Source organism: Mytilus californianus, unplaced genomic scaffold (assembly GCF_021869535.1).
Source record: "Mytilus californianus isolate M0D057914Y unplaced genomic scaffold, xbMytCali1.0.p SCAF_17, whole genome shotgun sequence".
NCBI classification, from domain to species: Eukaryota; Metazoa; Mollusca; class Bivalvia; order Mytilida; family Mytilidae; genus Mytilus; species Mytilus californianus.
In genome coordinates this window covers 9,508,880-9,523,308 of record NW_026262659.1, presented here as the reverse complement: position 1 = coordinate 9,523,308, position 14,429 = coordinate 9,508,880, and the positions used below count along the sequence as shown (strand labels likewise).

The 14,429-nt window shown below is 32.6% G+C and overlaps 1 protein-coding gene and 1 pseudogene across 1 annotated transcript in view; both read left to right on the top strand.

The window, feature by feature from the left end:
• LOC127726382 (phosphatidylinositol 3,4,5-trisphosphate 3-phosphatase TPTE2-like) overlaps nt 1-8,058 on the top strand; it is a 57,823-nt gene extending 49,765 nt beyond the window's left edge. Inside the window, exons 14-15 of the mRNA XM_052233769.1 lie at nt 6,257-6,330; nt 7,681-8,058. Coding sequence (XP_052089729.1) covers nt 6,257-6,330; nt 7,681-7,786 — 180 coding nt within the window. The 3' untranslated portion in view covers nt 7,787-8,058. The remainder of the gene's footprint in view (nt 1-6,256; nt 6,331-7,680) is intronic.
• Nucleotides 8,059-11,313: 3,255 nt separating this feature from the next.
• LOC127726407 (toll-like receptor 3) lies at nt 11,314-13,727 on the top strand (annotated as a pseudogene).
• The last annotated feature ends 702 nt before the right edge of the window (nt 13,728-14,429 follow it).

Sequence of the window (14,429 nt, the reverse complement as noted above, 5' to 3'; positions counted from 1 at the left end):
AAGGTGGGAAAGGTAGAACGTGGACCATGATCTGTACTTGGTTGTTCGACCGTGACATGTTCAAAGAGGCAGAGGTTAGTATTACTGTTATAGCTGTCCATTGTAAAGGTGGGAAAGGTAGAACGGGGACCATGATCTGTTCTTGGTTGTTCGACTGTGACATGTTCAAAGAGGCAGAGGTCAGTAATAATGTTATACAAGTGGAAAAAGGACCATAGTTAGTCTTTTGCGACATGTTTTAAAGCATAAGGTAGTATGTATAGTAAATAGGTGTAGCTGGTTAAATGGTTTTGATATTTATACCCCACGCAATTTTTGCGTCGGGTTTAATGTTTTTGACCCGTCCGTCTGTCTGTCCGTCCGTCCGTCCGTCCGTCAGTCCGTCTTGTTCTTGTCATCGTAACTCCTCTGAAACAACACAGAATTTCATGAACTCTATAGATAATAAGGACATATTATGTAGAAGTGCATATCGACAGGAAACTATGATTCAATTTTTTTCTAGAAGTTATGCCCCTTTGCACTTATTGGCCTCAATATACGACTGCAACAGTTTGTCATCGCAACTCCTCTGAAACTACACAACAGAATTTCATGAAACTTTGTAGATAATAAGGACATACTATGTAGACGTGCATATCGACAGGAAATTATGATTCAAATTTTTTCTAGGAGTTATGCCCCTTTGCACTTATTGTCCTCAATATACTACTGCAACAGTTTGTCATCACAACTCCTCTGAAACCACACAACAGAATTTCATGAAACTTTGTTGATAGTAAGGACATACTATGTAGATGTGCATATCGACAGGAAATTATGATTTAATTTTTTTACTAGGAGTTATGCCCCTTTGAACTTAGAATTTTGGCCCAAATATACTACTGCAACAGTTTGTCATTACAACTCCTCTGTAACCACGCAACAGAATTTCATGAACTTTTGTAGTAAATGAGGACATAATATGCTGATGTGCATATCCACAAGAAATTTTTTTACCAGTTGACATTTTTAGGAGTTATGAGTCTTTCAACTTAGGAATATGGTGACATTTTGTTTGCCCAGTGACAATGTGGGGCGTGGTTTATGTGAGCGTGCTCACAAAAGTTCTTTAATTTTGAAGAGGAATTGTTTTTATAATATAGTATTATAAGATAAGGTCACCGATCAGCAGCTGATAAGTCCATGGTATCGTTTTTATAGTGGATAAAACAGAAGAATTGCCCCTTGAAAAAAATACAGGACTGGATCTTTAACTGATGAGTCGGATATAGAAATAGTAGCGTAATATTGTAAGTTTGTTGTGTTTAAAGAGGCAGATGTCAGTAGTTCAAAATTGGTAGAAAAAGGGACGTAACATAACTGCCTACCCACTGCAAATGATACTAAGAGCCACAGACATACTTATGTTAATGGTAACATAATACGGATTGAAAAGGAACCATGGACTGCATCTTGTTAGCCTGCCTTTTTTAGATGTTGGGGTTTTTTGTAACATAAGGCCCGTACTCCAGGTAGAGCGGGGTCTTAAAGCAAATTGTATACTATCAGTACACTATTATGTTAATTTGCTCTTTTTAACCTGTCATTTTTAACTGATAATTATTATAGTAGAATATAAAAAAAAATAGGAAGATGTGGTATGATTGCCAACGAAACATATCTCCACCAAAGGCCAAATGATGTAGGAGTTAGTAACTATAGTTCACTGTACAACCTTCAACAATGAGCAAAACCCATACCGTATTATATATTGACTTGCAAATGTCTTTTAAGGCAACGAGAAAACGGGATGATTTTCGTTTAGTTTTAAAAATAATTGAGGTAAAGCAATTATAAGCAATAGTCAATCATAATAAAACTATAGGGATGTTTACAGTCCGAGAAACGGACTCATTAAACATTCAATATCTGCTTCTACGTATCCGCATTTTCATCATCCATAACTCAATATATAATCGGAGAAACATATCAATGTGGCAGATAAAATGTGGGTTTTATACGTTGATATGCATTTTTTAAGCATTTAGAAAACCGATAAACAGTGTATAGGTTTATGAATAATTTTTCATGCAGGAACTTAATGGATATTTTACTACATTGATTTTATTGCTATTTACTTGATTTAAGTAATGAATAATGCATATAGATTGTCTATGTACTAGTGAAACTTACAGGATACTGAACTAAATGTGCCTCATCCCATGATAGGGGTAAAATATTTCAGTTTTTCAAGCACTTGCGATCACATTCTAACTTACGACACTTTATTTTGTTTGTTTAAATCTATGTGTTATAAAAAGGGTTCCTTTTTGTGTTAAACGTTTGGTTACACTGTACGTTACAATTTGGTCGTAGGTAGTATTCGATAAAAGGTACAATGTTCGTGTACATTGATGTTTCATTTAATAAACTGTAAATGTTTTAGTTGCTTGTTCAAACATAAAACGCTAATATCCTTTCTACACGCTAACAATTATGAAATAAACGCTTGTTGTTCGCCTTTCGTCTATAATAATTGTCAAATATCGCATGGATATTTAGGACCTGAATGGTAAAGTACAATTAATGTGCATCTATAAGGAACGTTTTGTAACGAAGAAAAGCGGTTTTAAAACTGCATTGAAAAGGGAATGCGTCGTATTGTGGCAAAACTTGTTGAAATTTTGATGAAATTCCACGTAAGAGCGCAAAAAGTATGGCACACTCTAAACCCGATTCATCGGATCAAATATGCCGTTCTATCTTGAAGTGGCTGTGTATTTATACATCCCTTACAGCCATACAGACGCACGTAAAGAAACAGGACTTGCGTTCAGATGGAAGTCCAGATAATCTTTTTTCTTTACGCAGTCACAATTTGGTTATCAAATTTTTTTTAAATAGTATATTTAAAAATTTTAGGCAGATGAGGGTCATGGCATTTAAAAGCACCCTTAACCAGAAAGACATATATTTTTAAGTCTTAATCACCTGAACCAAAAAAATATTCATTATTCTGATTTATGATTTCAGAGTAGTCTGGATTATTTTGGAGGTAGACGAACAGACCTTAGTGTTGGTACAACATTCCAAGGCGTGGAATCGCCAAGTCAGGTAAATTTAACTTTTCATATATCTTTCAATTCAATGTTTTATTATAGTCTCATCTTTCAACAAGTACAATCGATATTTATAAATTGTAAAACATTACTAAATAAAATGAGAGCCATTCTAATCAGAATTATAAGAGATTATTAAAATACATAGATATAATACATCAAACAGTATGAAATAAAGTACTATTTACAATATATAAAATTTCTACGTTTATATTATGTTTATAAACACAATAAATTGCTTTTTTATATGTACTATGTGTAATATGTAGCTGAATAGTTGAATCCCTATTGGATCGTTCAAATACACTTTTGAGTTGCTGTATATATGATTTCCGTGCTCTGAATGTCCGTAATACGTGCAACTAAGACTATGTCAGAAATATATCTGTGTTTGAATCAATCGTGTATCAGGTACATGTTTGTTGATGTTCAAGATATTAAAAGTTTTCGTTTTTATTTTAGTAATTATTATAGCAGGTTGTATTAAGTGATTGAGATTCCAGTGGACATTGCTAAACCTTCATCCAAAAATTACAGAAATTTTCTTTTATTTCATGATAAAGCATGATAAATGCAGGATATCCAATGTAAAACATTTTTATACAACTTTGTGTAAAACTTCAAATTTAACAAAATATTTTTCCTTTTATTTAGAGTAGATATGTTGGTTATTACAAGAATGTAAAAAAAGACTACGATGGAGAATGTCCTCCAGTAATTAACCTGAAAATCACAAGTATCAAAATAACAGGCATTAATAGTGGGTAATCTGCGGTGGTAAAACTAACCGCGTTGTATTATTACTTTTTTGTTTCAAAAATAACCTTGAACAGAATATGCAAAAGCTATATGGATATGTAATTATCTTCATATTTTATATATTTGTAGTTATTAACTTTCTAGTTTTGGGTGAATGTTTGATTGGTAATAATGAGCTGTTACAATTACAAATGTAGCTGTAGCGACGCGTGAAGTTCAGCACATTTATTGGGAGTACTGATAATGAAACTCATTGAACGTTTAAACGTTGTGTTCATCTGAAGAAAAAGTTATAACAAAGACTTGCGTTGACTTACTTGTATTGATACCTAAACTTTATCATGACAAACCAGGGAAATCAACTTCCATCAGCAATAAATCTGTACATGTTTCATGTATATGACTGTCCCAGGTAGAGTCTGTAAGACAGTGGTTGTCGTTGGTTTCTGTCTTGCAATATTTTTTAAGCATAAATTAGGGCGTTGATTGTTTCCCATTCTGTCGGTGCCTTTTATAGCTTTCTACGGTATGGGTATAGAAAGGATACGTGATATGATCACCCTTCATTGTGTTGTAAAATTGTTGTCTGTTTGGCATTTAACTTTTCTTATATTCATAATGAAAACTATAATGATAAAATCTACATATGAAAATAAAAGATCTTTTTCCTAGAAATTGGAAAAGGAGCTGGGTCAGATTTAGCGATGGAAATATACAAGAACAAAGAAAAGGTCCATACGGTGCAATTTGGAAAACAAATAAACTGTCAGGTAATTGTAGCAAGAATCTTCGAAAATGTAGGCAACCTTTTATTTTTCTGTTGACGAGTATTATTATATTTGGTACTGCATTTTGAATAAATAGGCTTTTTGTTTAGTAGCAATGGTGAAAAAGTAAGAAATAAGATATTGTTCTACCGATTATTGACATTTCTTAATGAATGCTTACACGAAGCAGGAAGACGATAGCAAGGGGTAATCCAAAACTCGTAAACCGATAGAAGACAGACAATATCATGGCCAAAAATCACAAAGACGAAGAGAAAAACAACAGTCCACAAAACACTACACAGAAAACTAAGAAAACACGCTCAAAACCGAAAGTTAATCCAGGTGCCCCGGAAGTGGAATTGTTTTTACTCTACCAAAGACATTCTTTGTGTTTCTCATGACAGTTTAAAAAAAACGATGATAAAAATAGCTTGTACAGTCAAGAGACATATCCAGTCTATTGTCTTAGCGTGCCAACAGGGAAGGTATGCTTCCGCAATCTGTAAAATTTGAACTGCATGTTCTAATTTTATTCAATATGTAGATTTACAGTTAAAATAGTATATATCGAATTAAAATACATGTATGCATATAAAAAAAATTTAATATGTATCGAATTAATATATGCATATGAAATGTACATCGTTTACACAATGTAGATAACATTTTTTTTCTTTTGTTAGATTCAACATGATAATTTGAAGAACCTGATAGACGTTCAGATATTAAATTGGCCAGACCTTAACAACGACATCAAACTTCGATTCACCTCAAGCTCTGTAAGTATTCAGACATTGTTTACTCAAATCACTTTGCATATAAATCAGCTACATGTACATCTGCTTCTCCAACATTAGGCTTAAACTGAACTTGCAACTTATACATGTTGTGTATTATCTTCCATAGTGTGGCGAAGGTTGACAAATTTACATTCTAAGAGTGAGTTTGGTCTTTGCATTTCTTCCCCGTCATTCAAATAATCGCTGCGTGATTGTACAGGGTTGTAAAAGCGTTGATTGTGCGCATATTTGTAATATTAAGCGCTTCCGCGCTTCATGCAAATTGGGCTTCGGTCAACGATTTAACACCCCAATAAAACTATAAAAGGAAGCATTCAAATCTTTAAAAAAATCTGAAATGTCATGGTAATATTTATAACCTGATTGGAAATATATGGTTTTAATTAATGCTTAGTGGAGTCAAACTTGTCCACTTTTCTTAGATGCTCCTGTATCATTCTCATAACAAAATGTAAACAACATGAATGCTTGCTTACTGTTTCAATTACTAGTACTGCTAGGTTAAATCGCACAAAAGATTTCCAATACATCTATAAGAGTTGTCTCCTATACCTCAGGTCTACCCCCTTAAGTTAGTATTTTATAATATGCCTTGTTGACAGTTTAAAGATTGGTTTATATAATATTTGCCACTGGAAGTTAGACACATAACAATAAATTAATCATGCTGCATTGAAAGTAGTCTGGAATAATCTAATATATGTTGGCCTTTTTCCAATTGGAATCAATTAAAATGTTTACGTCTTTTTTTAAGGCCTAACATGTTTTTGCTACAGTTTTTAAATATGCATGTATAGCTAGTCATGAATATCATATTTTGTTTCAGTCAAAAGTACCAAAGGTGTATGATAATTGCGCATTTTTCTTCTGGTTCCATACATCATTCATTGAAAATAACAAGTAAGTTATTTAAGAATTAATACATTATTTAAATTTGGTATATCTTGCTCCCGGAAGTTTGATATCCTATATATCTGTGTCCGTCCTTTCGTCTATAAGTTTCATTACATATTACTCAGCTTATGCATTATTTATTCTTGAATTATTCGACATTTGGCCTGCAACAGCATTATAACGAGTTGTATCGTATACTAGTATGCGATTTCAAGATCTGTTGGGAAGTCACTTCCTTTTTTACTATATTTGTATTTACCCACGGAGTATGGCATTTTGCTTCTGTATTGAGGGACGATTTGATATACAGTTTGGTTCTTTATATTGACAATTTGGTAATTTTAAGCGATTTTCAAATTTGCCGAGCAGTCTATTCTTGTTTGACAATATTTAAATATTTTAAGATATTTTACGCACTGGGCATGACATTGTTATCTCCATGTATAGTAATGAGTTAACAATTACTGTTTTATTTGAGTACTATATAAAGTATATTGGAAACCTTTTAATGAATATTTACTTCTATATTATATGTTGTGATTGGATGATATGAGGTTGATAATAGTGCGGAAGTCATATTGTTTGGGTTAAGCATCTCTAAAGTAATTCAAGCTTGAAGCTTAAATCTATATTTAAAATAATTCAATCTTGTAGTTAAATCTACTAATTTTCTTTAGCATTTTCAAGGGCAATCAGAGAAATTTTATATGTAAAGGTGGGGTGTATGGAAATAGTATATACAAAACTATTTAATGTCATGATGTATGACTGTATATGAAACTTAGCGAATCAATGTATTTGTACAAAAGGGAGGAGGAAAGGACACTGCCGTCATTTTGTATATGTAAATAAAGAGAAGATGTCAAAAATAAGATAGATATACTCAACACGGATATGATTTGTCCATTTAGAAAGTGGACTTCTTGCATCATCACTCCTGGGTGTATCCCTGTTTCTGAAGTTAAATTAAGGAAATGAAAACAAGCTTTTTTAAAATCATCCGTCTATTATCGCCATGAACTTAATTTATGTATGACCGATAGATCATGAGGTCAGGGATTTTTTTAACACAAATTTCCTTAAACCTGTACTAAAATATTTCTTAGATACAAAAATGTGGTTTAAAAGATTGACTGTACTTGAAATAATCGTCTTACTAACGGAATATCATTTCATAATTTTATGAAAGGTTGTTTATAGAGCTCGTCTATACATAATAATATCGATATTCCTTGATTAAACTCTTCTCCTTTCCTATGGTAGATTCTCATAATCAGGCTAAGGAATAACAACTTTGATTATTTAATAAGTTGACCAAATCTTCAGACTCTACTGAAATTCTTTCTCGCATTACAGATTATTATTGCCGAGAGATGAACTCGATAATCCACACAAAAAGAAGGTTCAGAAGATTTACAAAGATCACTTCTCAATCGAAGTTGGATTTGAAAAGATAAGTTGAAGACCACATTTTGATTGAGAGAACAGAATGAAAGAAAATTTGATATTTTCTATCAGGAAAACTACAGACTAAGAGAGACAATTTGTTTAGAATTTCATAATATCGAACTGGTAGAGACAACGATAAGGAACAATTTTCACTAGAAGAAAGTTAACGAAATACAGTTTTATCTGATTTCATTGTAAATACTTTCCACGTTTGACCTGATATGGACAAAACCGGTTGCTCAGAATTCTGTTATTTGTGCCCTATGACGTATGCGTCAATTCTTTTTTTTTTATTTAAATATGTTTGTTTTTATATTAAAACTAATTGCGTAGACATTAAAGAAGGATTTAACACATTTTGCATTTATTTATTTTTAAATTAGATCGTTGTTGTTGATGTGAAATAAAATCTGATATATTAAATGTATGTAATTTATACATATGGAACAGTACAGTTACAAGTCGTTTTCGTTATATTCACATGTTTGCTAAAAGGTAATGTTAGCAAATAACTCGTCAAAGATACCAGGCTTATAATTGTGTACGATAGACGCGTGTTTGTCTATTCTCGGAATAAGGATTTGTTTTCGACTTTAATAAAAACAGGAAACTAATAACATACAAAAACAAGGCATTTTTTTTTAAACTCAATGTTGTATATATCTTCCGTCTAATTTTCTATATTTGACTAATGGTAAAGGACCAGATGCAGTATTACTTATAACTGATTAAACATATTCCGGAACACCCACGGGCTAATTATATAAGCATACGAAGCTTTAACAGGGGTCAGTTAATAACGCAAAAAGTCAAGGGTTCATGACAACATTGTATAAAATATGGTCTGCATGATTTTTTTATCGTGTATGAATACCTCCACAAAGAGAAAGTTATTCCTTTTATTTTTCGTAATTTGGGTGCAGGCCTAAAGTTAAAAACAAAATAAAAACTTTTCAATAATGTTGGACTTATGAGGGACTGATCTGTGTCTTGCCCTCTTGTTTTTGTTAAAATTAACATAGTTTGTGATTTCTTAAAAGAAAATAGAAGGTATCTCCAAATACTTGGTCATGTCGTATGCGTTGAAATCTGAATCATACGCAAGGGCAACGACCATGATATATCTTTTGTAGGGTACATGTTTTTTTTAAATACATGTTACTTGTTTAATTTTGAATTTCTTTAAAAATTTGTTTGAGAGAGGAGATGACCAAATTCATTTTTTCCATTGAAAATAAGGGGGGAGGAATACATTATTGAGTTTATAAAAACTGCCTTGTTTCTGAATGTTTTTGATTACACGCGAAAACATTGTTTGTCCCGAGAATTTTCCCCCCTCCAACAAAATATACTTAAATCTTGTTAGTGCCACTACAAGGACAACAAACTGACATATTTTGTGATACATTTGTGTTAAATTCTGGTTGTTTTTGTTGTTGTGTCTTTTAGAGTTATATTCTTTTATTTATGCATGTAACAAATGCGCAGAAAAAAAAAGAATTATGTCATATGAATCTGCAGAAAAATAAAAAAGAAATACCTTGATGGATGAGTAATTGAGAATTTATTCGATAAAATGATATCTCCTAATTGCTATATAATCGTACAATAATAATATCATTTTTTTTATGTGTATTCACTAACAATTTTACTGCTCATAAGCTACCAGTTAGACTTTTGCGCTAATCATTATAAAAAAACTCATAATGTCAAAAAGCATTGGCAATAACTCTCCTCATGCAAAAAAATTTACCTGACCTTATTTGATTTCGGCGAAAATAAAATATAATATTTTTTTTGCATTATAACGAACGAGGAAAATAACAAAAGACTATTCTTATTTTTATTTCTCAAAGAAAAAATACAATGTTCTTAAAATATAACTTAAGGCCTATCGATTATGAATATTATGTGTTTGTTTATTCTACATTGGCTAGAGGTATAGGGGGAGGGTTGAGATCTCACAACACATGTTTAACCCCGCCGCAGTTTTGCGCCTGTCCAAAGTCAGGAGCCTCTAGCCTTTGTTAGTCTTGTTTGTTTTTTAATTTTAGGTCATTTATATGTTTTGGAGTTTAGTGTGACGTCCATTTTCACTGAACTAGTACACATTTTTGTTTAGGGGCCAGCTGAAGCCCGCCTCCGGGTGCGGGATTTTCTCGCTGTGTTGAAGACCCATTAGTGGCCTTCGGCTGGTTTCTGCTCTTTGGTCGGGTTGTTGTCTCTTTGACACATTCCCCATCCAGCTATTTGTTTCCGAGTTTGAAAAATGTCCGTATTATGAAACACCACTTGAGACGTTTAAAGTGGTTTTGAAGTTTTTATTTCATAACAAAAATTGTAAGGTAGGTAAGCTGTTTACTTTATTGCCTAAAGAGTTTAAAATTGTACTTTTATATGTATGATGTTGAAAAATCATTTTCTGCCTATCATAACTTTCTGTATGATACACATCCACTGTGTTGCTTAAAGGTTCAGCTGAAATGTACAACTGATATGTATATCAATCCTGTAAATCTCATATCAATTTGAAATCTGTGTATCGCCAATTCAACAACATCAGTTGATTTTTTTGCATGTTCGTAGTCAATCTAACGTATATTATTCTTTCCCGGAAGCAAACCGTCAAAATACTAACTATTAATATAGATATAAGAAGATGTGGTTTGATTGACAATGAGACAGCTCTCTACCAGAGACTAATTGATGTAGAAGTTAACAACTATAGGTCAAATTACGGCTTTCAACAATGAGCAAAATCCTTACCACATAATAAGCTATAAAAGTCCCCGAAATGACAAATGAAAAACAATTCAAACGATAAAACTAACGGCCTGATTTATGTACAAAAAAATAAACGAATTCGAATACAATAAAGAGCAACAAACGAGAACCACTGAACTACAGGCTCCTGACTTGGGATAGGCACACATAGAATGTGGCTTGGTTAAACATGTATGTTGGCGCCAAACCCTCCCCTAACTGGGACAGTGGTGCTACAAATAATAAAAAAACAAAAACAAAAAATGAAAGCTTCCTAGTTCATTAAAGCTTTTTGTGTGATCCAATCCTGAATTAAACCCACCTTTATCATCACCCAGAGCATATACAGTACCATGCTGCCATTGTTATCACCCAGAACATACACAGTACCATGTGACCATAACCTTCACCTAGGACATACATACTCTGGATTGCAGTAGTTCCATGCGACCTTACAATCAGAGCATATATACTACCAAATGACCATACCTCCAGTGCATACACAGTTTCATGCGACCATTGCATCACCCAAAGCATACACAGTACCATGCGACCATTACCCTCACCCAGAACAGACACAGTATCATGCGACCATATTGTCAAGGAAATCACATGTTATAAGCATTACTATTCTAATGATAATTTGAGAAAAATACTGAAGTGATATACTAATTTTAAAATTTCAATAGGATATAACGTATACGTAAGTGATTGAAAGTTATACAATACGATAGATAAAAACTATTTTATATTTCATTTTGTGTCTTTTGTAGAAATCAAGAAAATGAACTTCAGTTATACCACAAGTGTTTCTCATTTAATGTGTATCGTCCTTTATACACACTTCAATGATTTAATTGCTAGTGACATCACATGCAACACACACTGTGTATGTAAAAGGCAGATAGCCATATGTAGTGGAATTTCCTTTAACTATGTTCCAAGATTTCTTCAAGGTATTGCAGTTGTTAATTTGACCCACACAAACTTATCTTATATCGGAGAACATACATTTTATAATCTGTCGTTTAGTAAGTTTATTGGTAAACTGGTTCTGCAGGAAAATTTTATAACTAACATTCATCCAAAGGCTTTTTGGAATATTTCAGCTCTCAAAACATTGCATATTGCTAATCAACCACAATTGAATATAACTGTGTTGACAAAGGCATTCGCCTCCTTTAATAAAAAGAATTTGAAAATGCTCTATCTACTTGATAATCAATGGACAGAAATTCCAGTAGATTCCTTTAATGCATTCAAAAATAGCAAACTGCTGAAAATTATCTTAACAGGGAATAAGTTTGAAATGTTTAACTGTTCAATGTTTGAGCAAATTATTTCTTTGAGACACTTAATTTTATCCGATAATTATATCAAAGATATTTATATTAAGGGGTTACAAAGTGTAGCTAGATTAGATTTAAGGAAAAACATGTTAACGAAAGTCCCAAAATGGTGTTCTAAAGCAGGTTTAAGTTTTGTTCCTAACTTAAAAAAACTCACACTTGGAAACAACAACATTGGCGCATTTGGAAAAAATGCTTTTAGATGTTTACCGAACATTCAATTTTTAAATTTAGAAGAAATTCATACTGGTAGTTTACAAGATAATGTGTTTTCGCCTATGCCTGTTCTCAAAACTCTGTTGTTATCAAGAATAGGAAATCCTTTAAAGAAGATTGGCCAGTTTGCTTTCAATAGTTCGTCACTTACTACGCTACAGATGAGTTTGAACTCCATTCATTTTGATAGAACATCTACCGAAGTATTTGCATACTGTCCAGACATCGAGAATCTGGATCTGAGTCAAAATTTCATGCCAAGAAACATGTCAATGTTCAAAGAAATGCTTCAACCGTTATCAAATCTTCGAAAACTAATACTTGTACAAAGCCGAATTACCGATATTCCAGAAATGTTATTTACACCGTTCAAAAATATTAGGTCCATAAATCTTAGGGGGAACAGAATTTCTCACTGGAAAAATTTATTCATTAATTTAACTTCATTAACTATGCTAGATTTGAGCATCAATTCGATTTCAGTTATAAACCAGACTTCTTTTCCACCGGAAGTTTTATTTTCATTAAAGAAACTGGATTTAGGCTTTAACCCTTTCTCATGTACATGTGAACAGCGTTGGTTCCTTAATTGGACGAAACATTTCATGAACAAGGTTGTAAATTTCAAATATTATAAATGCAAACATCCACCTGCTATGGATGGAAAACTTTTGTCAAATTATCACCCAACAGAGGAAAACTGTACTCCCTGGAATCCAATAAATACAATTATAATTGGTCTTGCAGGAAGTGGAGCGATCTTTATGGTAATTATTGTGTTAATTGTGCGATGTCAATCAAATATAAAAAACTATGTCTACCTATTCCGAGTGTCATACAACAAAAGACGAGGATATCTGACTTTGGACAACGACGAAGATTTTGAATATAATGCATTTGTTGTGTACTGTGAAGCAGACAGAGACTGGGTTCATACACAATTTATAAAAAAAGTTGAAAATGTAGAGGGATTAAAATTATGTATTCATCACCGTGATTTGAAATCGGACAGCCAATCATCGGAAACATTGATAAGTTTGTGGAAAAATCTAGAAAAGTTGTCGTTATAATGTCAAATGATTTTGCCAAAAGTGAATGGTGTCAATGGGAAGTTGATGTTGTACAGGAAAAACGTAGACGACTAGGAAGAGATGTGTTTCTACTCGTCATGTTGAAGAATATTGACTCCAAGCATATGACAAGTCATCTCCGATCTCTACTAGCCAGTGGTCATCATATAAAATATTCAAGTGGTGTAGGAGAGGATTTGTTTTGGAGAGCTGTTGTAGAAGGTCTTAAAAAACCGCTAGGATATCCATCTGTTGCGTTGTTGTAAAAAATAATTATCTATTCTTTATAAAACTGTTTTTTTGAAATGTTAAGGCACATACAGACTTTTGAAGACATTTCTGTTTCAACAAATTCAAGAGTGTGGAGGATTCAGCAATTGTACCTCCGTCTAAAAAAAGCAATTATCCGAAAGTCCGGATATTGACGAATATACCAATCCAATGAAAAACTAGAAAATAAACAATGTATCAAACGAGCAGTGCACTTAATGCTGTTCATCATCCAATTACTCTTTTTTACATATATTTACTATGGGTATAAAATATTCTATCAGTACATGTAGTTTGGCTATTTGTCTCCAAATCAAGTTTGCCTTTCTCGAAATGATGTTTTCTGTGCTCACGTTGAATGATTGTATAATGTCCCCTAGAAATCGTAGTATATTTCTTATAATTTACATAGAACAAGCATTTCGAAAACAAGAATCAAAAACATGTATTTGAATAAAAATGAGAGAGCGCAAATAAACAAATGTAATATTATATTATAACAGACATAACTAACCGTATCACGCTAGAATACCTAGATTTTATTTTGTCTGTTTATATCCAGTTATTGTGTGTACATGTTCGATTTCTCAACACTGTTTTATCTCATTTACATACAAAGAAACAATGAGGTATGCAACGAGTGCACAGATGAAAACTAACCAAATCCCCTCTTGCTTAAATAAAAACAGAAGTCTAAAAGTATTATGTCACTAAAATGAACATATAGAGGCAAAAGATTGGCGTTCAGTATTGTTCATTGAATTGTGTATGTTATGAATAACAGTGCATGTTGACGTACATGTACAGGTCGTAAATTTATACATCCCTAATTCTACATACGAGAAATCAATAGGGAAAGCGACAATTATTGTCCTTTGGACTGTAACGCGTGCTTGAGTTATGGAGATGACATTCAAATACCAACAATAATTTTACCGATTTGAGGAAGAAATAAAATATTGAAACCCACCATTTGTGATACAAATAT